This window comes from Pleurodeles waltl, chromosome 11 (assembly GCF_031143425.1).
Source record: "Pleurodeles waltl isolate 20211129_DDA chromosome 11, aPleWal1.hap1.20221129, whole genome shotgun sequence".
Lineage (NCBI taxonomy): Eukaryota > Metazoa > Chordata > Amphibia > Caudata > Salamandridae > Pleurodeles > Pleurodeles waltl.
The window spans coordinates 41790213-41816007 of NC_090450.1; the positions used below are offsets into that span (position 1 = coordinate 41790213).

The 25795-nt window shown below is 43.1% G+C and overlaps 1 protein-coding gene across 1 annotated transcript in view; it reads left to right on the plus strand.

The window, feature by feature from the left end:
- LOC138265369 (dehydrogenase/reductase SDR family member 4-like) overlaps positions 1-25795 on the plus strand; it is a 105378-nt gene that overhangs the window by 12793 nt on the left and 66790 nt on the right. The window contains exons 2-3 of the mRNA XM_069213014.1: positions 828-1007; positions 14402-14579. Coding sequence (XP_069069115.1) covers positions 832-1007; positions 14402-14579 — 354 coding nt within the window. The 5' untranslated portion in view covers positions 828-831. The remainder of the gene's footprint in view (positions 1-827; positions 1008-14401; positions 14580-25795) is intronic.

Here is a 25795-nt window from a genome sequence, read left to right on the forward strand (position 1 = left end):
GAGATTCTGCCGAAAATCCAGATGCAGCATATAATGCTGAATTAAATCATTATATATTTCACGTATAAATAGTTGTTCTCAATACAGGTTTTTGGAAATATGAACATTTGGGATTGAAACTGTTACTTTGAGCATGTCTAAGGAGAAGATGCAAGGATCGTTTCAGGAGAAAGACTATGAAAAGTTCTTGATACTAAAATATAAGGAATAGCCGACTCCACTGCTTTTTACAATTCACATCTCTGGTGGCAATCACCAAAACAAGGCTATGCTTCGCACTGTGCTGTAAATGTACATTTGTATATAACTGCAAAAATATGGTGCCAGGGCCTCAAAACTCCCTGAAACCTTGCAGGCATTCTAGAACTACTGTGCGCTTCAGGTTAACACAGAAACAATATTGAAATTCAGTCATGTAGTATATCAGTGTAGTTTAATGGGCACATGAGCTTTGGGGTTGTCATAATAATGCACTAACATTAAGGCAAAGAAATATAGGAGGTTTATCTGAACTTTTGCTAATTTGAAAAAAATTGTTGTGTAACTTCTGTGATTCACAAAGGGAGATTAGGTGAGGCCACTACTATTGCAGGTAAGTTGTCAAATAAGTTAATAAGGAGTTTTAAAGAGTCAAAAGAGAGTTATGCATTTTTCATCTATTTTGACTTTACATGGCTTGGTAAATCTGATGTTTAGGTATAAAAGTGAAAACAATAATATTACTGACTCCAAGTATATGAAGTATGCATGAAATACTGTAGCATCCTCCAAATGATAAAATATAGCTACACAGTCCCTTAGTCACTTTTTCTGTTTTCATTCTACAGTAAGATGTTGACTGTGACGAGAGGAAGAACAATGTTCACTTCTTCGATCAAATCTCATGGAATTAATCGACTGCCGGCACTAATGAATCTTCGCGGGCTACTGAGGATGAACAGCAGTGCAGTAGATTGGAACACAGTGCACGCTGGGAAGGTGGCTGTTATGAGTGCTTCCACTGAAGGGTAAAAGTGATTTAACGTTATTGGATTCCGAATTCTAAACCTCTCAATAAATTGTAACAGGGGCATATGTGGAGATAAACCTCAAATATTATTAATTACACATCCCTAATCTACTCCTCTATGGGCCAGCTGTATGAAAGCAATCAGGCCATTTTTCGACCGGTTAAAGACTTTTCCCCAGGTAACAATCCTATTGTGCGAGTCGGTAAACTGTTACCATCTCGCAAAATAGGTTTGCAGATCACTGCTAGGAAGGGGCGTGCCAAGGGCATCCCTTCCTTATTTCATGTCACAGGGGGATGTAAGAATGTTTTGCAAACGGAAATGTGGTCGCAAACCAATTACAATTACCACCATGCCATTCGCAAAGAGGAAACGGGTCCCCAAGGGTCCCCTTTCCCCTTCGCGAATAAAGGTGCAAACATTTTTTAAGAGTAGGCAGCGGTCCCACCGATCACTGCCTACTCCTAAAAAATGGAAAGAAAACCTTTCAGTTTTCTATTTATAATACAGCCCATTTTCCTTTAAGAAAAACGGCCTGCATTACAAAAAAAAAAAAGATTGCTTTATCGAGAAAAAAATGACATGGTGGTCTGCTGAACGCAGTGGGCCTCCATCCCTGTGATTGTAGCTATTCCCAAATGGGTCGCAAATTGCAACCTGCCCCATGTATATTAATGAAGCAGGGGCCATATGTACGAAAGCTTTTTCCCATAGACACAGAATGGGTAAAATCCTTTGGTACATCTGGCCCCAGGTCTCTTGCGACCCATTTGAGAATCACAAAGACTGTTCAACACACTGTTATGCATCACAGTTTGCAGTTTCCTGATATTGAATCGCTAAGACTCGCTAAAAGGAAATTGCAAAGTGGATATTTCATACATCTGGTCCTATATGCCTAGCTACATTACATTTTGCTGGCTTACAACTCCATATTTTATTGTAGTAAGCATTTTTAATCATTTGACTAGTCACACAAGGCGCTCTGGAACCACTGTACCAGTAGGCCTAAAATCGGAGGCCTAGGTTTCTGCCTCTCCTTCAGCAAAAGATATGTCTTTTATTCAGCTGGTTTACTCCTTCAAAATTTTGGGATAGGAGCTTAATATTATTGCGAGACCTTTTTTACATCATAAAACATCTGGGCCATTGATATTAGTGAAAGAAGATCAGGTATTATTCTATTTGCATTTATCTTTGTATATATTTTACACTGTCATTTTTGCAAGGAAATTATGCAATAATTGGCTGAATACATTGGATTATTCCCATTTTTGGCGATTAGAACTATGGAAGTATAAGTGCAGGTAACTGTAGTTACGCCTACTTCAAAGGAGGGGGAGAAAAATATATAGTAGGTGGGAAGAATGGATGGACTTAGATTTCTTGCAGAATAAATTGGGTAAACTGTCTTGCCTGAGAGTAGAAAGCCCATTAGACACCATGGATTTTTACACTTATGAAAATGAAATGGGGTGGGGGGCCGAACTGGCCAGACATCTGTCTGTATTCCATCCCTAAAGTCCCCAACAGTCTTTCTGCCCCAAGCGGTGCAAATTAAAGGGTTTACTGCCATCACCGTTGTGGGCATAGAAGCCACACTAGACACCAGGGATTTTTTCCATTTAGAAAAAAGAAAGAGTGGGGGTGACCTGCCATGGTATCTGGAAATATTCCCCAGCACTAAGGCTTCCAACAATCTTTCTGCCCTATTCAGCTGCCGATTGGGGAATTTATCAACAATCTTCAATTAGGGGATGTAGAAAGAACACTTGATGCTAGTGATAGATTTGTTTTTATTTAAATGCAGTGGTATCCGACCTATCCTGGCATCTGACCACATTCATCACACAAAAGATGAAGGAAAAATGCTTGCAAAGAGGCTAATGACTGGCAATTGCTCAGAGAATCATTCAAACACATAGTTGTTTGCCCACTGGGTCACTCTACACAAAGGCCTGTTTTTGCAAATCAGTACTGACCTTTCCCTTCATGTGAACAGTTCATCCCAAACTGCCTGGCAAGGCCCCCTCCAGAAGGGAACAGAAGGAACCTCAGACCAGTTTCAGCCTTCTAGACCTCTTTGGAGAGGTATAGCTTAATTCCTATGGCACAAGGAGCATGGGATCCAGGACTAGGTATACCTTTGGACACTAAGGGCATAACATCAGTCACACAAAAGGTGATAGGAGGAATGTTTGAAAAAGTCTAACCATTGGCATTCATTTGGAGTAGCATTCCAATCCATTGTTTTTCATCCATTGTGCCACTCTAGTTCAATGCTTGACTCATGCAAATCATTAATGAGCCTGCTGTTCATGGGAACAGTTCATCTTGAAATGCAGACAAGGCCTGCTACAGAAGGGAACAAAAGCCACCTCAGACCACTTTCAGCCTACATAGGCATTGTCAGTGTGGTATATCTTGGATCCTGTCACACTGTGAGCAAGGGATCCATATCTGGTCATACCCTTGACAAGTAACCACAACACCCACACCCCTAAGGCCACAACTGACTTTTTCTCCACCCCCCCACTGGGTGGCAGATTGGAGTACTTGTATTTCACTCCTAATCTTTCCTCCCCTGGGGATCAGAATGGGATGGTTTTATCAATATTTGCACAGCAAGACACCTTGCTGCTCTGTGTGAAAGGGAAAGGGCAGGAATGTGCCATATATAATATGATACTTCTGTCATTGACAAACAATGTGCTAACTTGAGCCAATGCAGGCACCCTTGCACCATGGTGAAAGTGTGCCTGTGTTGTAGGGAGGATTTTTTGTGTGCAATACTATCCCCAGATGCATTTTCCTTTTTTCTAAGCGTGCTGCAGGATTCAGTACACTTAGAAAGAGAAAAAAACAAGTAGAAATAAAGATATTTATCCTTGTTGTGCTTCCCCTTGATAGGTGGTGCATTGTAATGCATTCCCAGCTTTACCAGTGTTGGTAAATCTGGCACTGCTCCAAAATCCATGGGTGGAAGTGTGGGAACACCCACGCTCCACCCATGTAAAGCTTCCCTGCCGCAGAGTAAAGCAAGGCAGTAATTTGCACTGCCTTGCATTAGTCTGGATTTACCAAGCCACTCAGGGATGCACAAGGTGGATTGCGTGGCTTGATATATCTGATGTGGTGCAAGGGTGATGCAACACAATGACAAATATACCTCAGTAATAGATTTGTTTTAAACTTCATTCAGGTTTCTGCCCGCTCCCAAACCCAGGGCCAGGGCATGGCAGATGCCCCCCCCCCAATTGTACTACCTGTGACAAAAACAATGAACTAGCCTTTGAGGGGGAGGGGGTAATCAGGGTGGGGAGGGACGATATGCAGTCTAGTACCAGGACAGGCAAATCTGCACTTCTTTACTTTTTCCTTGATGGTCTTGTGGACTTTCTGACCCCTTCAGACAAGCAGAAAGGTGGTAGATACCCCTGTTTCCCCATCTGGGAGGGCTGGAAGCCCACTAGGCAAAAAGAAAAAAATGGTGTGGGTTGCTGGACCATGTACGCATTAGGTTAACCCACAACCCTGCCTACCCTATTGGCATCAGAGAGTACTTCTGCTACCAAGGGAAGGAAGAATGGATGATTTACCCTCTTTTGCCAACCTATGTCAAAGCCACAACTAAATAATTCACAATTTCCTGGGGGTTGCTATAGTATGGACTGCATTCATTGGTCGCTGGATCCTTGTAACCAAATAACCCTTTGTACTCTGGGCATTTCTGAAAACTGGAGACCAAAGGGATTTCAGTGTGGTGTGGCTTGTGTTGATTCCAGTGTGTATTCTTACCCAGAATTCCCAGTGAATTTCAAATTTTGGATCAAAGAGCATTTTTTCCAATTCTTATGTGAAAGACAACCAAAGACAAGACACATACCACCCTGTATGCTCACAATTTGTGTGAATGAAATGCTGCATCACATGTATTGAGTATACCTAAGGCACATAAGAGGAATAGACTAAAACTATAAGTACTTGAAGACCTCATTGACATCCCGTCAACTTCACATTGTCCAAGTTTTAACTCATTCCTGTTGTGGGTAATAGGCATTCCCTCACAAGTGGTGCACCATGGGAGGGGTGAGAAAGTCGGATGGAGAGATTTTGTGGATCCCTGCAAATTCTGGAACTTTGAACTTACACCTCACAAAAATGTAAAGACAATTGGTGATTTTTAGCCAACGTATGAGATTTACAGGGTAATCTGGATAACAAAACATAGTGGAATGCACACACGTCACACCACCATTGTCTCACCTAGATGTCTATTTTCATTAAGTATTTTAATTTGATGGGTTTCCCTGAGTGCAATCCAAGCCCAGGTCCAAATAGCTCTGCTACCTGATTGCCAGAATGGGTGAATCATCAGAAAGGGAAAGACTTGATGGGTGATAACCACACAAATACGCCACCATGTTTATCAGGTGAAGTGTGGGAATGATTGCTGGTTGGAATTTTGTGGAATCCCACAAATTACAAAACCTTCCGTCACAGAAATGACATGAAAATCTATGATTTTAGACAAAGTTAGAAGGATTCGGAGTAAACATAATGAAATTCATGCCAGCCACAGGACACTCACTTCCTGGTATTCCAAGTTTGTAGAAACCTCTGTGGCAGCTAAGTTTCACTGGGTGTCGGATGAGCCTGGGCCCAAACACCACAGCTACGAACAACAGCAAAAAGGGTAAAAAAATAATGCAGAATCTTGATGCTTGCTTCCTTTGTTTTCAGGACTTACCTGATGTGGTTGATAGGCCCAGGCACATATGCAGGGTAAAGTTTATATTGGTAGAAATGTAGAAATGCTGAGAGGTAGGAATTACCGATTCCCAACAGATTTTGGAACTTTCCCTCACAGACGCAAAGGAAAATCTACGATTTTGGCCATTTGGAGGGTATTGTGGGTAGGAATATGTAGTGTGATCCATGCAGGTCACACTCTCCTGGACTCCCTTAGGTGTCTCATTTTCGAAATTTTTCGGATTGGTATTTTTCCCTGGGAGCAAGCCAAGGCTCAAATATCGCAGTTACCCACCTCTCCAGAATGGGTGAATTTGAAAGTCAAATCTTAATTTTGAAGCTTTTCCTGTAGCAGTGATAGGTCCACTCACATGAGTGGGATACAGTTTTGATCAGGAGAAACATTGGAAACCTTGGGCAGGAATTTTGTGGATCCCTGCTGATTCCACAACTCTTCATCACGTAAATGTGAGGAAATCTTTGAAATTAGACAAATGTTGATGTTTGTAAGGACATCTGGGTAAGAAACCATAGTGGCCTGCACCAATCACATAACCGGACTACACTGGGTGTCTTGTTTTCAGAAATGTCTGGGTTTGGTAGGTTTTGTTGGTGTCTTTCCTATTGAGGATGATAGGACCAACCACACACATGGGACCGCGTTTTTTATCAGGAGAAATATAGAAATGTGTTGCAGTTTTGTGAATCGCCATAGATTCCAGAATGTCTCTCATGGAAATGTGTGGGAAATCTGTGATTTTAGCCAAGGTTTAATGTTTGCAGGAATTTTTGGACAAGAAAATCAAGTGGAGCACTCGCAGATCTCATCACCCTGGACTTCCTTGGGTGTCCAAGTTTCAGAAAAGTGTGGGATGGTAGGTTTCCAGTGATGCTGTCCGAGTGCAGGCTAAAATAATACAGACCATAAGGATAATGGGTGAATTTGAAGGAGAATTCTTGATGTTCCTTTGCTGTGTTTTAGAGGCATAAATGCTGCAAGTAATAGGCCTAGTTACCTAAGAGATGTACATTTTTTAGCAGGAGAAGTTTGGGAATAATCATGGGTGGTATGAATTTTGTGGAACTACATAGTATACAAAACTTTCCCTCCTTCATGTGAGAACAGTTAGTGAATGTATCTAAAGTGTAATGTTTTCAGGGCATTCTGGGTATGAAACATAGGGACATACACTAAAGTATCACAAACATGGCCTCCCCTTTATGTCTAGTTTTCACAAATATCTGGGTTTGGTAGCTTTCCCTAGATTCTGACTGGTAAGTAGAGCAGCTCAAATAGTGTAAGTACCTACATAAGCAGAATGGTTATATTTGGAAGGCAAAATCTTGATGTTTCTTTGTTGCTTTTTATGAGGTTTCTCCTGCAGCGGGTGATATGCCCAGCCACACAAGCCAGAAATGTTTTTATTGAGAGAAGTGTGGAATATAGAATACTAAAAAAATATTATCAGTTAAAATTGTCTCCATTTTTGACTTCCACATAAAAGGTAGTTTGAAACAAAGAAAATATTTGGCAAAATGCTTTCTGAGTTACTTTATATGATTTACCCTAAATTCAGAGTGGCACAAATAACTACTAGTTCAAACCCCATTATCCTTGGCATGTTTAAAATAATGCATGTTTCCTTTATGCCTATTTTCCATTCTTTGGATTGTACTAGAGGTTTGTGAAATGTACGTAATTTGCTTTGGCTTAATAATGCATGATTATGGACCTTGCAGATACATCATTTTGTGCAGTATTTTGTCCAGAAACGTGTCCTCCATCACCAAAAGCACTGTGAATAATATTATCTCCCCTTCTGTTATGCAAAGTGGCATAATTCTAGAAATTTGTTGTAACAAATTTAATGAGTCATTCCTGAAATTATGCAGATTGTGTAGCATCATTTAAACTTTGAACAAGCATAAATTATACCAAATGGATTCATGTGTAGTCACTACACAAAAAAGGTCATTATATGCTGCAGCTCAGATGTTGTTTTTGGGTATACATGTTTTTGGACAACAAGTAAACGCTATACACCCCTGTTACCAGAAGAGTTTAAGGATGTAACTGTATATTATTTTGTAAATTGACCATCGGGGCAAAAGATATACTTGAAAACAGTGTCACCTATTCATATTTGTCCATTTGACTTTCATTCAATTTTTTATTTCACTGATTTCTTGGGAAATCCATGAGCACTGTACACAGATGACCCCTTGATGAGTTCAGAATATTATCTACTTTTCAACGATGCATAGCTTTCCTCGTTCAACTATAGGTTTCATGCCTATTTCCACCACGAACTCAAAGTACGTAGAAACCACGAAACAATTGAAAAATGGACTACTATTTAACAAATATTAAATGATACGGTAAAGACGTTTTTTTCAAATCTCTGCCTGTCCCTAAAGGTTTTGGAGAGGGTGATCTTAGCACAACAAACCTTTTTTATATCATTTTTGTAAAACAAACTACATAATTTATTGGCCAGTACTTTTTTACATTTTCCCCCAATCACTTTTGTTAATTTTTTAACATTGTCCTGGCTCTTCTCCATTGGAATCCACGAATTTTGGGTACTTTTAGAATCTTGAATGTGTGGGAAAAATAGGATACAAATAATTCCTTTTGTGTTCAAAAGTTTATGAAGGCTTAAGCTTGACCCAAACATATGAAAGGGTTGAGCACCAGGAGGTAGAGGGAGGTGAGGGACAAAGGAAGGTGGGTAATAATTTAGGTAGTACACCTTAGCAAGGCTGTATTATAAGTACTATACATAAGAAGTACAAAATGGCAGATATAGGGCCTCATTATGACCCTGGCGGGCGGCGGAGGCCGCCCGCCAGGATGCCGCCCTCCAAAATACCGCGCCGCGGTCAAAAGACCGCGGCGGGTATTACGAGTTTTCCCCTGGGCTGGCGGGCGGTTGCTGAAAAACCGCCCGCCAGCCCAGGGGAAAACGACCTTCCCACGAGGATGCCGGCTCGTAATCGAGCCGGCGGAGTGGGAAGGTGCGACGGGTGCAGTGGCACCCGTCGCGTATTTCAGTGTCTGCAAGGCAGACACTGAAATACTTTGCGGGGCCCTCTTACGGGGGCCCCTGCCGTGCCCATGCCATTGGCATGGGCACAGCAGGGGCCCCCAGGGGCCCCGCGACCCCCCCCTACCGCCATCCTGTTCATGGCGGCTTTCCCGCCATGAACAGGATGGCGGTAGGGGGGGTCAGAATCCTCATGGCTGCGGAGCACGCTCCGCAGCCATGGAGGATTCAAACGAGCAGCGGAAAGTCAGCGGGAGACCGCTGACTTTCCACTTCTGACCGCGGCTGAACCGCCGCGGTCAGAATGCTCGTTGGAGCACCGCCAGCCTGTTGGCGGTGCTCCCGTGGTCGGTGGCCCTGGCGGCCACCGGCCGCCAGGGTCAGAATGACCCTCATAGTCGGCAACATGGAAGAAAGACAGCAATGGCAAATACATCCAGCAACATTGAAAAAGTCCCTGGGATCATATGACAAGACCTTGGAAAGACTGGGGAGTTGTCAGCACAATCAGACAGTCCTTGACTATGATAGAACAGATCAAAGTGAGTTTTGTTGAGGGTATTTCTCAAGCAACAGCACATATTTATTTCATAGACGGTTATTTTTTTAACTGAACTTTTGGTGGGGGGAACATAAGTATCAGACACTCACGGCAAAATATCCCTTTGTGTTCTGCCAACCTTCAGTTATATTCCTGAAGAGCCTAGTGAAGGAGCTAGGATGGCTGGATCAGGGAACCTCTTTCTCTCACAGTAATTCTTCATGAGCCTGTGCTTTGGACCCTGGGGCTCTTGCCTTTCTTTCCCATCTTCACATTATTTATAGTGCAACCTCATTCTAAACTATGGATTTACTCAAAACACCATTTGTATCTGGATTCCTCCTATTTCAACCTAGAAAAACATTCTGTTATCCCATTCCCCCCTTCAAGAGGACACTTTTTATGCACTTTAAACACATTACATACAAGTACTAGACCATACATGCAATGCAACATTCAAGTGAAATACAGTAAGTGCAGTTAGACTTCATATTACTTTGGTTTATCTTGCTTAAGCTGTATGGCCACATGACCAGGTCTGGTAGTGGGTCATGCTCCAACCCAATTCACCTGGAGGAATCTCTCCCATACTTCTGGTGCCTAGGGTCATCTCTGAAGTCTGGCCCAGTCCTTCCCTGTTCGTCTAGTGAACACAATTCTCAGACAATGCCACAGGATCTGGTCTGCAATATGGTAGTAGTGTACACCAATCATTGTGGGTCAAGTGAAAATGCAAATCCTAACCTCACCACTTACAACCAATGTTAGAAATGGGGTCTCTAGTTGGCAGTCGGTTTGCACCCTGTCCAAGTAGGGACCCTCACTCTAGTCAGGATAAGGGAGATACCTGCTCAGATAACCCCTCCTCACCCCCTTGGTAGCTTGGCATGCGTAGTCAAGCTTATCTCAGAAGCAATGTGTAAAGCATTTGCACGTAACACACAGTAATGCAATGAAAACACTACAAAAGGACACCCCACCAGTTTCAGATAAATAGCCACTATTTGCATAAAACAATACCAAATACGATAAAAATCCAACATACAATAAATAAGATAAGAATTTTGCAGGAATTACTTAAAAAGACAGTTCCTTGAAGTCGATAGCTCCCTCTGGGGCTATCATGGTGTCGTAAACAACAAATCCAACAGTTCAGGCTGGCCGCGGCAGTGTCAGAAATGCCCTGAGGGGCGTCGTGATCCTCGTGATGAGGTCCGGAAAGTGGTGTCATGGTGTTGGTTCTGGAGGTCGGTGCAAGAGTCGTCAGAACCTTCAATCACACGCGTTGCAGATCGAACTTTGGGCTGATGAATTTAGGAGCGCTGGCATGGATGGCATCGGGCTACGGTGAAAAGCGGGACGGTGCGACGTGCAGTGCCCACAGGTCCCGGTGCAGGGGGCGGCTCGGTGGTGTCATCCAGCGGCATCAGTGAGACCAGGGCTGCGATGTGAAGCAGGGTGATGCGACGTGCGGGGTCACCAGGTCATGGTGCAGGCAGCGGGGTCATCCTTGCTGAAACGCTGTCATTGGCGGGCCCCGTGCGGCATCCACGGGTTGCGGTGCAGACAGAGACACCTGGTGAAGACACTGGAGTCGATGGTGCTGGTGTCAGTGGACCAGGGCTGCAGTGTGGGACGGGACGATGGTTTGTGTACCTCATGAGTGGTGTCTACAGGCCACGGTGCAGGCAGCGGCACCGGTGTCAGCAGTAGTGTCGTTGTCAGGGATGCCCGGGTTGTGGTGGGAGCAAGGTGGGCCCACGGGTCACGGTACAAGCAGAGGCTCTGGCGGTGTCAAATGGCGGCATCAGTGACACCAGGTTGTGGTGTGAAGCGGGGTGGTGTGGCTCCATGAAGCGTCGGCAGGTCATGGTGGAGGCCAGTGGCATTGTGGTGGTTTTTCTTCTTGAACAGCACAGAACACACTGTTCCCAGTGCTTCAGTCAGATGAAACTGAAGACTTTGGTATCCCTGAGACTTCCAACTGGAGGCAAGCTCTACTCTAATCCCTCGGAGAACTCTCTCAAGCAGGATACACAGCAAAGTTCACCCTTTGCTCACTTTTAAGGCAAAAGCAGCAACTGCAGGCCAACCCAGCAAAGCACACACAGCAAAGGCGCAGTACTCCTCCTCCAGCTCTTCAGCTCTTCTCATTGGCCCAGGTTTCTCTTGATCCAGAAAGATTCTAAAAGGCTGGGGTTTTGGGTCCACTACTTATACCCCTTTCTGCCTTTGAAGAATGCAAACTTCAAAGGAAAGTCTCTGTTGACAAGATCCTGCCTTGCCCAGGCCTGGCCCCAGATACACATCATGGGATCAGATACTGCATTGTGTGAGGGTAGGCAAAGCCCTTTCAGGTATAAGAGTTCACTCCTCCGTCCACTCTAGCCCTGATGGCCCATCAGGATATGCAGGCTACACCCCAGTTCCCTTTTGTGTCACTGTCTAGAGGGAATTCACAACAGCCCAACTGTCAGTCTGACCTAGACGTGGAATACACAAGCAGGCAGAGGCACAGAATGGTTTAAGCAAGAAAATGCCCACTATCTAAAAGTGGCATTTTCAAACTGACAAAATAAAAACCAACTTTACCAAAAGGTGTGTTATTAATTTGTGAGTTCAGAGATCCCAAACTTCAAACTTCTACCTGCTCTCAAAGGGAAACTGCACTTTCAGAATATTTAAAGGCAGCCCCCATGTTAACCTATGAGAGAAATAGGCTTTGCAACAGGGAAAAACAAATTAGGCAGTATTTCACTGTTAAGACATGTAAAACACATCAGTACATGTCCCACCTTTAACATATACTGCACCCTGCCATTGGGCCTACCTAGGGCCTACCTTAGGGGTGCCGTACATGTACAAAAAGGGAAGGTTTGGGCCTGGCAAGTGGATACACTTGCCAGGTTGAATTGATAGTTTAAAACCGCACACACAGACACTGCAGTGGCAGGTCTGAGACATGTTCACAGGGCTACTCACGTGGGTGGCACAACAGTGCCGTAGGCCGACTAGTAGCATTTGATTTACAGGCCCTGGTCAACTCTAGGGCACTTTACTAGGGACTTACTAGTAAATCAGATTTGCCACTCATGGATAACCCAATCACCAATACAATTTACATAGGGAGCACTTGCACTTTAGCACTGAGCGCACAGACAATAAACCAGCAAAAACAGATCAGAAAAAAATAGGAGGAAGAAGGCAAAAAGTTTGGGGCCATTGCCACAATCTGTAAAACAAAACACAACACTTGAGATAGCACCTAGAAGGCTAACATGCTTTTAATACAAACATAGTCAGCAGGCTTTTAAAATAAGCAGAGCAACTGACATTTAAATGGACAAGAGTGCCACCCCAGTTAGAGCAGGTAATACTAAAATTCATTTTCTTGGGTGCTACATGTATTCACTCTTTCTCAGTGTAAGTGAATGGAAGCAAGAATGTATGATAGAAATGAAACTTGTAGGTTGGCACAAATGAGCAGATGCCAGGATGTCCTTGTGGAAAGAATAGAAGAATCCAGATACAACTAACACCAGCAAGAGCTGACTGTGCTATTTTTTTAAATAAGGCTACACTTTGCTAGAATTATTCATTTAAGATGTTCCATGTACTGCACAGGCTAACGTGCTAGAGACTTGTTTAAAATGCATTTAAGGGTGCATTAACACCAAGGCTTTAGTGGTCTTGAAGCTGGCTCAAAAAACAAAATATTAATTGATTAGTAAAATGTTACAGCACACATCAAAGTTCACATGGACGCTGGCATTTTCATAGTACATGAATATGCATTAAGGCACGTATGCAAGCAAATACATTTTCTCAGAATGTATGTCTAGTCAAAGACCCACTGAATGGCGAAACATGCAGGGTCATACATTGTGTCCTACTTAATATTTCCCATTACGGAGTCATTATCTTGCAATTTCATGGGAATAGTCATCTACTGTCTTTTGAAGTGGTTATTTCAGGTGATAATTTACCACTCACCAGTACCGTATAACTTGTGATTTCCCAATACGTTTGAGGGTAAAATTGTTGACTGGGTTAAAACTCTAGGCTCTATTCGACCCACACTATATTGTTGATGGTATGGAAAGGTGCTCAAGACCTAGTCACCGCACCCAATTGACTGATATGGATTTTTGCCTTCCTGTGTTTCTTAAAAGTGCCTTTTCACATTTTCCTCCGAAATGCATAACTCCTGATCCCTAAAACTAATTGTTGTTTTGCTATGCACATTGCAGGTGTCCTTTTTGTATTATGTTTGTCATTCTTTTTGTTTAATTTCTTGCCTCTTACAGCTTTAAAGTTGTCATGCGTGTGTTGTTTGATGAATAAACTCACATTTTCTCTGAGAGAAGCCTATTGCTTTACTTGTGCTACCAGACAGTAGCCTGTGACTCTTCAATGAAACCAGATCTTCATTGCTGCTTATACTAGAGTTACTTCACTTTGCCACATCTCATCTCCTGTGCTCCCTGTACTTGGAATCCAGGTTTTCACAAACATCGTGTTAAATGCACTTACAGAACCCAAAGCTATTCAACAAGATTTAGGGAGGGAGGAGCTAAACATACTTTCAGCCAAGCCTCTTGCTTTATGAAAGCATCTCACAGTAAGCATCTTCCTGCGTGTGTTTCTCTCTTTGCCATAGATAAATTCTGCTGAACAGTTTACCTACACACAGTAAAGAATGGGGGAAGATCAGGGTTGACATACCAAAAAATTGGGAATAGAAGCACCTAACCAGAGATTTGGCTGCAAAGGGAGAAAACTTGGAGAAATACATTGATTGGATTGCACCACACTCACTCTTCCACATGTCAAAAACAAGAATTTCCTTTTCCTTTGCACATTGACATTGAACATGCATCAACATGATACTACCACAGACATTCTTGATATATGTGAGGAGGTTCCTTTGCCACTGTTTAATGATAAATGACCAACGCTTCTTCTATAGAGAGGCTACAGGAAAATCCAGAGTTCCTCTAACAAAGGCTGCTCTACTGTTCACAGTTTGCTTACCTAATGTTCTCTTGCAGCATTGGGCTTGCCGTGGCCCGACGCTTGGCACAACAGGGTGCCTCCGTGGTCCTGAGCAGCCGGGAGCAGAAGAACGTGGACAAAGCAATCGAACAGCTCAAGTCAGAGAAGCTGTCTGTGTCAGGGATTGTCTGCAATGTCACAAACAGAGACCACAGGAAGAACCTTGTTGAAATGGTGAGTGGAAACTACAAAAACTTTGTATATAACCCAAGGGAAACCATGAATGTTTTTTTTTTCTTCTAGAGAGAGAAGAAATACATTCGGAGTTCAGGGCTGTTTTTGGTTTGGGGGATTTCTGAAAGCTCAAGAGCCAGAATACCATTAGAAGATAGTTTTTAATTTCTTTGTTTTTCATAAATTTGAGAATGAAATCAACAGATTTTAAAGCAAGGATCCACTTACTTTAGTGGCAAACGCAAGTCTAAAAACAGTGAGACATTGTGTATGTGTCTCACAATTTGTCCATTAAAAGTTAATTTTTTTGTTGCAAATTGTGTCCTATCATCCTGATAAAATAAAATCATTAGTGGAAAAGGAGAATTTGCAGCTGTTTGGGGTACCACCCGAACAAGGCCACTAAGTGGAAGAATAGTTAGTTTATGAAGGTTAGTAAACTGCCTCAAATAACATCTGAGTTACTCAAATCAGAGAATCCACAGTTGACTTAAAACTGATAATTAAGTACTGGAAACTTTACAAGTAAACACCTGAAATATTAAATCTCACATTTGTCATGGAGGTGATGTAGCACTTTTCCCCTTGTTTCAACCACAAGCACTACAAATGAACCATCAGAAGTGTTAATCCCTAAGGATGTTCTAGCTCCACACAGGACATGTAAATCAAATATCAAATAACATTTAAGACTTAAATGAAAAGGTTGTTAGGCATTACAATAAAGACTTACTAGTATTATAATGAACACCATGAAAGGTTATTAATACATTTAAGGCATTACAAAAAAGTAAAATAAATGACAAAGAGTCAGTCATTTGTCATATAAAAACATGAAGCTCAGAGTAAAGTGCATGTATGAAATGACAGAATAAAGTATAATTTAGCCCAATTAAATAAGCCATAAATCATAGGTCAGATCAAAAGGGTGTTGCCTTCTAAAGATCATGGGAGAGTGAGCTCAATGACTTTTGGTAAGACTAATTTTATAGGGTGAAATACAATAAGATTCATATATTGTTAGTGTAAATCTGCAAAGGTATGGACATTTCTATCTGATCATGTTAAAGAAAGAATGATTTGGTTTAAAATCCCATCCCTGGTGCTCCTGTGACACCTCCATAGCTAGAACAAATCAAGGTTAAGTTCCCATGAGAATCACTCCCTGGTCCCCTTGTTAAGGAACCTCCCAATGCATCAAAAGTCATAAATATAGTCAATTAAGTAAAAACTGAGTTCTAAGTCAATAGAAAGGGTCAACTGCTTTATTACAAAATTCAGTAATAAGGTGAAACAGAGTCAATGCTATAAAAGCCTTCAGTGAATAGGGCAATACAGAGAAATGCAAAATCAGAAATTAGTCCCAAGTGGGCACCAAAATTGGGAGAGTAATGAACCTCATCCCTAGTAGAACAGGAAAGTCTTCTGGCTCACCCCCAAAATCAAGTGTTCTTATACATTATTTTTGCATATCAAATCATCAGAACTGCACAATCGCTGTGGTGTGACCAAATGTATCATTTCATTAACAAAACAGAGCCATATTACGTGTTATATTGGCTTACCTTGTAAGCACTAACCCACTATATGAATAATTAGTCTGCCCCCTCTATCCTAATGCCATCTGGTGATGCTAGAACAAACTAGATACCTAAACAACAGTGTGGTACAGGAATGAGAAGGCACAGTAATCTAGCAGAAACACCTTGAATAAATAGTAGCAGTTCATGACTGAGCCAGGGAAAGTTCATTGAAGGCAGCATGAACTAGAAGAATAACAATGGAAATAAATAATAATCTGCTTGACTAGGTGCAACAGATACAATAGGCAGGGAGGTGCAGGAGGAAGACATGAGTGAAAAAGGTGACTTCCATCTTGGACGAGATGGTGTTTAGTCTAAGTTGAGGCCTTGTTAACAAGGGTTAACCAAACACACTTCTACACATGTTAGAGAATTTGTTTCAAAGCCTATATCAATGTATGCAATTGTAATCAAGTGTGAAAATACATACTGAACATCCTTAATGAAACACAAAATTATAAACACTCTGAAAATCCTTAGCACTACATGTGTAACATGGGAGCTGCACAGATCTGTCTATCTTGTGTCTCTTCACTTCTCAGGTTAAAGAGTGTATCCTACTATTGTAGCTGTGCGTTCAGGTTGAGCAGTCAGTGGTTTAGAGCCACCGCCCTACAGTGTATCCCGAACTTCTGTGGACTCAATGGCAGTTTGCGTCCCAAGACAACAGAGCTTTTCACAAACGCTAGTCTCTACGGTACAATGGATTGCTGGGCCTTGGAGACAACTCTTCATTTTTCATTATGGTTTATCTGTGTGCTGTACCCCCACTGCAGCTTAAGTGCGCATTCGGCGAGCATTGCCACACTGGGAGACTCAATAAGTCCCTGGGATGCTACATAATCTTCAGATTGTACAGTAATAAGCATGTTACTAAACCACGTCTACAACCAGTTACAACACATTTGCTGAAACCCCCAAGAAGCAAGTTAAGCAAGTTACCTATTATGGTTGAAACGATGGAGTAGAAAGATGAATATTGTTTGGAATCTTTGATTTCTGAGAGTCTCTTTTTGTGGTAGTGATGTATAACTGTGTGTGGGCATTTATTTCTGCCAGTCTTTCTTTCTTTCTTTCTTTCTTGCAGTGTTGTTTTTTTTTTCCCTACCCTGAAGAAAAACACACAGTGAGCCTTCTTTAAAAAATCAGGGCAAATCCCATAATCCCAGAGTTGTTTCTAGAGATAATAAGCCAATATCTCGAGGATTTTTTTCATAAATCTCAGAGCCAGCCCGACTAGATCCAGAGGGAGGTCTACAGGTAAGGTTTTAATAATCGGGATGATCTCTTCACCTTTGATTTGGGGTTCTAGATCAGTAGCCTCTTCATTCATATTGCAAAGCATAGTTAAATGTTGAAAAACAGATCTACCTGTTCATTAGAAGGATGGAACATTTTGGTATAAAAGTCTGAACAGAAGTGGTGGAATGTCACAGCTATTTTAGCATGTCCTGTTAAAGGCTCCTACTTGTGGGCATGTGATGTCCCCTTTGGTTCTCTTATGTATAGCCTTTCAGGAGAGAGGTTTTCCTATTGTATTGTCTTCTTTGTAAGCCAGTTGTCTATACCTAGTTTTGCTATGTTCCTGCTCTTAGAAAGTATGCATTGCTACAGGAGATTCTTTAGCATCATTTACCAAGTTTACCCTTAAACCTACAACCCTTTGGGGTGTTTTCTACCTTATTTAAATTATCTTCCATTATACCACCACAGTGATCAGCAAGTAAAAAAGGCTTAAGTCTATTTGTGGCGCCCGTGGGTTATGAGTTACCTAAAAGAAGTCTAATCAAACGTCAGTCGAGAACCAAATATATATTGCCTATTGTCTGGAAGTTCATCTCTCAAAAGGTATTTTATTCCTACTTGTTTATATTCATGCATCACTTACTGAAGGTGCATGACAACCATGTGTCTGGAGGATTTCATACGAGTCCCAGAAATGTTTAACTGAGGCATTAAGGTCTTCACCTATAATATAATGATGTTATGTTGTTAGAATGATCGTTTTCTGAATTAAAGCATTGGGATTATCAGTTAGGGTTCTGTATTAACAAACTACTGTCAAAATGTTCACTTCAATGTTTATATGGGCTGCGATCCATCAGCTATTAGGATTTGTCTCATATCTTATGATCTGTAGGCCCATTTTGACTATACAAATATAGTGCCACATCCTTTATGTGCCACTGACGTGGAACAGAAGAAACACTATTGAAATAGATATTTACTTTTCCAGATTAAACTGGTAACCTTTCCTAAAGACTTTTTTGCCTCCAGCAATATGAGGAGGTTGGCACTGGTGGGCCCTAGATATTGAAATAAAGATCCACATTTTTTGTGTTTAGCTAACCTTGTCACATTATTAGGCAAACATTGTGGGCACATGTTTCTGAGCTGGACACTTTCCTTCTTCAAAGATGTTTTACTTCTCAATTGACCCTTATACCAAACATTCTTTTTGACATTTGCACCCTCAATTCCTGCAAACACACCTCCAACCTTCTATATCCCTTCTCCCCTCTATCCTGTCCCCAACCAGGTTGTCTCGACCTGCCTATCCAACACTTCCCCATCAACCCTCATAGTGTCTGGAGTTTGGGGCTGGTCTGCACCTTCCCTCCATAAACATCCTTTGCTTTTCCTTGCATAGGTGTTTGTTTAGATATTCACATCTAAGATGGCAGACAATGTTTTCCTGAATATTGTCTCTTTCCCAGTAAAGAGAAAACTGCCCTCTCTAAATCACAGTATCCTGCATCCTCTCAGGATGTGAAAATATATTAAAATAAATAATGATGAAAAACCCATGATGTCATAACTTTCAATTCCCGTCTTGATAAAAAGTGAAGGATTCAAACACTGATCTTTGAGTTTTAAAATTCTGCTTTCCATAACACTTGACAATTTGTCATGCCATCAGTGTAGGTGGAATTACTTGCTTCTTGAAATCTGTCATTAGAGATCTCTTCTATTTGTATCTTGTAGATGTTTCAAAAGCTGGATGTGGAAAAAATTTAAAAAAGTGAAAGCCATGGTGGTAGTTCTAAGTCTCTTCTCTCCAGCCCCAAAACTAATTTTCAGTCTTGGTAGAGACAACAAATATGTGTAAAAGACCACCTTCTTCATGGAACTGAAACAATCATACTCCGACCCTCTGAAAATAGATCTTTGTCTTTGCCCAAGACTAGTTCTCGCTGCAATTCTGCAAACCATTTAATGATGCTATATTCTTTCTTATCCCCAATGCACCTGTGATACCTGCAGCGTTTCACTTTTTTTCCTGAATGCTTTCTCTATATATGGTGGATCAGTTTTTTCAAATTTCAAATTTTCTCTTCAAAATTTTAATTTTAACACCATGCTATGTGGCTACCCCTTGAAAATGTGTTTCAAACTCTGAGATACACACTTCTGATTGTGTATTAGCCTCAGATTCCCGGTCGATCATATCTGTCAATTTGTCTATTTTTTATTAAATCTTTCTAAAGTGGCCCTTTGAAGTACTTCCAATGTCCTTTACCGGGAAACGTCCTCTACGCTGACTCTTTAATAACGAGGTCCTGGTTAACGAAAGCGGAACAACGATTTCTTTAACCACGACTTTGTTATTTTGTGCCTAAACCACGCATGTCCTGAACAACGAACATGCATGGTTAAGGCACAAACAAGGGATTCGGCTGAGGAGGTAGACGCGGATGACGTGGCAACGACTCAGGTTTTGGAGTGGGGGTGCGGGTGGGGGGTCGGGTTTTTTTTGGGTTTTAGTGCGGGGTGGAGGGTCGGGGGGTTTTAGGTTTTGGGGTGGGGCGGGGCGTTTTAGGTTTTGGGGTGGGGTGATGGGTCGGGGGTTTTAGGTTTTGGGGTGGGCTTGGGGGCGGGGCATTTTAGGTTTTGGGGTGGGGGGGTCTGGTGGTTTTAGGTTTTGGGGCGGATTTGGGGGGCGGGCGTTTTAGGTTTTGGGGCGGGGGTGGGGGGTCGGGGTTTTAGGTTTTGGGGTGGGGTTGGGGGGTCGGGAGTTTTTTAGGTTTTGGGGTGGGGTGGGGGGTCGGGGTGACACATACAGGATCAATGGGTGCCTATTACTAATGCCTTTACCAGGAATGCCTTTACAACGAAATATCATTGTTAAGGCATTCGTGGTAAAGGCATTAGTGGTAACAACGAGGTCGGTGTTCCGACCTCGTTGTTCAGGCACTCGCTGTTTCGGCAGGCGGCGTTCCGACATACAACCTCCTTTACCTATTGGAATATACTATTTTAGAGTGTTTTGTTGGGTGGCTCAGGTTGTGAGGACCTCTTATCATGCCATGAGGCCTCCTTACAAGAGATATTACCTAAGTTAGCTTGAGAAGGTACTTCATTTGAACCACTACTTTTTCATGAAGATCAGGGGCTTCAGATTCTCTTTTGAACTCCTGGGGCCATGTTATAGCATGCGGTGTGTTATCCTTGTTTGCGCAAGTCGCACCTTTCACAGATGCACCCAGTACTAACAAGAAGAATGCTTCATATTATATTGCATGCGCTGCCCGCAGGGCAGACGCAAACTCGTGCTGCTGTGGGGGCGGCGCATTCAAGTGAATAACGGAGCGTCTGCTTTAATGTTGCTCTGTGTTTCACTGTGCTGCAGGGGTGTGGAATTTAATAAAATATCTACTTGTCCATGGGACAGGTTGCTTCTTAAATCTACTTGTCCTGTAAAAAAATCTACTTGTCCCTTTGGTGCCATGTATTGTGGCGACAAATGATGGCCACAATCTCAGTATGCAGGAGTTCTGATAATAGCCTCTCTGATCATGCCAGGTCTTATACTATAGTAGGGCTTGAATACTTGCAATTTCAATCCCTATGTCCTTATTTTACTACCTTTCCACAGATCTAAGTGCTAGGGCTGGAGGAAACTTAGTTCCAGGGGTGAAATGCCTTTGAGTCTGCAAACTTACTATCTTGCATGTATTAAGGATGTTCACTAGCTTGTCTCTAATCTTTTCCCATACTCAGAAAGGTTGGAAATATACTCCTGACAAAGGCAGAAGTAGAAGTTCTTCAAAGATTGGGAAAAAAGTGGTTGGAGTCAATGTGAACTTGTAAACGCACAATAGATTTTCGCATGAACAAATCTACCCATGCATATTTGCTCGTGCTAAAATAGAGTTCACAAATATTTTCTAGGAGTACAATTTCCTGGTCTACTGTAAGTTCTTGTGAATTCATAAAAGCCACTAATTCAAAGACACATAGCATGGCTGCACTTTGGTGACTTTCTTTAACCCCATGGGTGCCCAAGGACGTATCTGTTACGTCCAGATAGGGGCCCAAGGGGGAAGCGCTAGCGCTCCTCCAGGGGGCTTAGCAACCCCCTCTCCTGGGCAGGGATCGAAGGGGAATCTCTTCCCCTTCCACTCCCTCAAGCCCCCTGTGGAGTCTGATGACATCAGCGCGTGATCGCTTTTGTATTTCTCCTCCGATCACGTGGTGTGGCCAAGAGAGGCATCAAAGGAAAAGCCTTTCCTTTCCCTTCCTTTAATGTCTTTCTCAGCATTTCTGCTGCCCAATCGCGATGTGATCGGGCAGCAGAAATGGCCACTAGACACCAGGGATTTTTTTTGTTGTTGTTGTAATTGAATAAGGGGAGCTGTCCCTTGGGCAAGGGCCGCTCCCCAGGGGGGCAATTTAATTTTAGGCCATTTCTGCCCTGCCTGGGGGCAGATCAGCCTATTATAATTAGGCCGATCTGTTCCCGGGGGGGCCAGAAACCGCTAGACACCAGGGAAGTTTTTGTTTGTTTCTTTCTTTTTTTGTATGTATGTGGCGAGCGACCCCTTAGGCAAGGGTCATTACCTTGGGGGCAAATTTACTTTTAGGCCATTCCTGCCACCCTTGGGGCAGATCCGCCTATTTGTACTAGGCCAATCTGACCCCAAGGGGGGCAGAAACCACTAGACACCAGGAAGTTTTCTTTTTTATATATGTTTATACATAAGGGGAGCGGCCCCTTGGGCAAGGGTCACTCCCCAGGGGGTCGCAATATTTTTAGGCCTTTTCTGCACCCCGCTGGGGGCAGATAGGCCTATTATAATTAGGCTGATCTGCCCTAGGGGGCAGAAACCCCTAGACATCAGGGATATATTTTATTTATGTTTAATTTTTTTTTTATATATATGGGAGCGACCCCTTAAGCAATGGTCGTTCCCCTGGGGGTCAAATTGTATTTAGGCAATTTCAGCCTATTTTTATTAGGCCAATCTGTTCCCAAGGGGGGCAGAAACCACTAGACACCAGGGATTTTTTTTTGTCAGTTTCACATGAGGGGAGCGACCCCTTAGGCAAGGGTCGCTCCCCTGTGGGGGGCCAATTTGGTGTAGGCCATTGCTGCCCCCCTTGGGGGCAGAAAACCCTAGTCACCAGTGATTTTTTTTGTGTTTTTTTTTTTTTTTTATATGTGGGGAGCGACCCCTTAGGCTTGGGCCACTCACCTGGGGGGCAAATAGTCTTTAGGCCATTTCTGCCCCCCTTGGAGGCAGATCAGCCAATTTTTGTTAGGCCAATCTGCCCTCAAGGGGGGCAGAAACCACTCAGCACCAGGGACTTTTTTGGGGTGCCAATTTCACGCAAGCAGAGCTAACCCTTAGGCAAGGGTAGATCCCCTGGGGGGACAAATTTATTTTAGTCCATTTCTGCTCCCCTTGAGGGCAGAATGGCCTATTTCTATTAGGCCGATCTGCCCCGGGGGGGGGGTAGAAACCACTTAGGCACCAGGGATTGGTTTGTGTCTATGTGTGTGTTTTGTTTAGGGGGGCAGCTCCTTGGGCAAGGGTTGCTACCCATGGGGGCATATTACTGTTGGCCATATCTGCCGCCCTTGGGGCAGATCGGCCTATTTTTGGAAGGCCCATCTGCTCCCAAGGGGGGTAGAAAGCCCACCAGAGATCAGGCAAGATTTTTTTTTTCAATGAGAAGGGGGGGTATGGCCACACCCCCACCCCAAATAAATAGTGGCCAAAGTTGTTCTGCCAGGGGCAGATGGGGCAATTACCCCTGATCCACATCCGGGGGGCAGAAAGTCTAGTAGATGCCACAGAATTAAAATAAAGAAGAAATAGTGGGGTGGTGGTTACCAACCAGTATGGGCCTGGTAATGCCCCTACCCCAACTGAAGGGGATAACAGTCTTTCTGCTCTCCCCTGCACACTAATACATCTTATCCCATGGCAAGCAAGAGGACATTTGATTAATTTTGGTTTTGGTTTTACATTTGGGCCATGAGAGCTTAGCTCACTCTCAAAATGGTCCCATTTGAAATGGTAAGGGCTGCACTTTTTGGACTTTGGGACGCTGCCATGTAGAAAAATCCACAAGACCTAGACACATCTGAAAATTAAACATCTGGGTGATTCCAGGGTGGTGTGCTTCACATGCACCTGACACCATTATCTTACCCACAATTCCCTGCAAACCTCCAACTTTGCTGGAAATCACACATGTTCCCCACATTTTTGTGATGGAACCTTCCAAGAATCTGCAGGAATCCACAAAATTCCTACCACCCAGCATTGTCTCACCTATACCAATAAAAATTCAGCTGCACTTGTCAGCCTAAAAATGTTTTTTTTTTTTTCAAACTGCCCTTTTGGACCCGCTTTGGTTCCCCCTCAATTTCAACATGTTTTTGGCTGTTCCTTGTCACAGGCACTTGACCCACCTACACAAGTGAGGTATCATTTTACCGGAGACTGAGGGGAACGCTGGGTGGTAGGAAATTTGTCCCGGTGCACTAATCCCACACAGAAATGTGGGGAAAATGTGATTTTTTTAGCTTCATTTGAGGTTTCCTGAGGATTCTGGGTAGGAAAACATTGTGGGATCCACGCAAGTCACACCTACCTGGACTCGCTCTGGTGTCTAGTTTTCAGAAATGTCTGGGTTTGGTAGGTTTCCCTAGATGGCTGCTGAGCCCAGGATCAAAAATGCACGTGCCCGCCCTGCAAAATCAGGTAGTTTTGTATTTGATAATTTTGATGTGTTCAGATAATGTTTGGGGTCATTTCCTTTTGCGGGCACTAGGCCTACCCACACAAGTGAGGTACCAGTGGGGGAACGCTGAGTGGAAGTAAATTTGTGGCTCCTGTCAGATTCAAGAACTTTCTGTCACCGAAATGTGAGGAAAAAGTGTTTTTTGGCTAAATTATGAGGTGTCCAAAGGATTCTGGTTAACAGAACTTGATGAGAGCCCCACAAGTCACCCCATCTTTGATTCCCCTAGGTATCTAGTTTTCCAAAATGCACAGGTTTGGTAGGTTTCCATAGGTGCCGGCTGAGCTAGAGGCCAAAACCCACAGCTTGGCACTTTGCAAAAAACAGCTCTGTTTCCTTTGGGAGAATGCAATGTGTCCATGTTGTGTTTTGGGGCATTTCCTGTCGCGGGAGCTAGGCCTACCCACTCAAGTGAGGTACCCTTTGTATCGGGAGATTTGGGGGAATACTGGGTGAAAGGACATTTCTGGCTCCTCTGAGATTCAAGAACTTTCTGTCACCGAAATGTGAGGAAAAAAGTGTCTTTTTGGCCAAATGTTGAGGTTTGCAAAGGATTCTGGGTAACAGAGCCTGGTGAGAGCCCCACAAGTCATCCCATCTTGAATTCCCCTAGGTGTCTAATTTTAAAAAATATGCATGTTTGGTAGGTTTCCCTAGGTGCCGGCTGAGCTAGAGGCCAAAATCCACAGCTAGGCACTTTGCAAAAAACAGTCTGTTTCCTTTGGGAGAATGCGATGTATCCATGTTGTGTTTTGGGGCATTTCCTGTCACGGGCGATAGGCCTACCCACTCAAGTGAAGTACCATTTTTATCGGGAGACTTGGGGGAACCCTGAGTGGAAGGACATTTGTGGCTCCTCTCAAATTCCAGAACTTTCTGTCACCGAAATGTGAGGACAAAGTGTCTTTTTGGCCACATTTTGAGGTTTGCAAAGGATTCTGGGTAACAGAACCTGGTGAGAGCCCAACAAGTCACCCCATCTTGGATTCCCTTAGGTGTCTAGTTTTAAAAAATGCACAGGTTTGGTAGATTCCCCTAGGTGCCGGCTGAGCTAGGAGCCAAAGTCCACAGCTAGCCACTTCGCAAAAAACAGTCTGTTTTCTTTGCGAGAATGTGATGTGTCCACGTTGTGTTTTGGGGCATTACCTGTCACGGGCGCTAGGCCTACCCACACAAGTGGGGTACCATTTGTATTGGGAGACTTAAGGGAACGCTGGGTGGAAGGACATTTGTGACTCCTCTCAAATTCCAGAACTTTCTGTCACTGAAATGTGAGGAAAAAGTGTATTTTTGGCCACATTTTGAGGTTTGAAAAGGACCTGAACCTGGTGAGAGCCCCACAAGTTACCCCATGTTGGATTCCCCTAGGTGTCTAGTTTTCAAAAATACACAGGTTTGGTAGGTTTCCCTTGGTGCCGGCTGAGCTAGAAGCCAAAACCTACAGCTAGGCACTTTGCAAAAAACACGTCAGATTTCAATGTAAAAATGTATTATGTCCATGTTGCGTTTCTTGTCGCGAGCATTAGGCCTACCCATGCAAGTGAGGTACCATTTTTATCGGGAGACTTGGGGGAACACAAAATAGCAAAACAAGTGTTA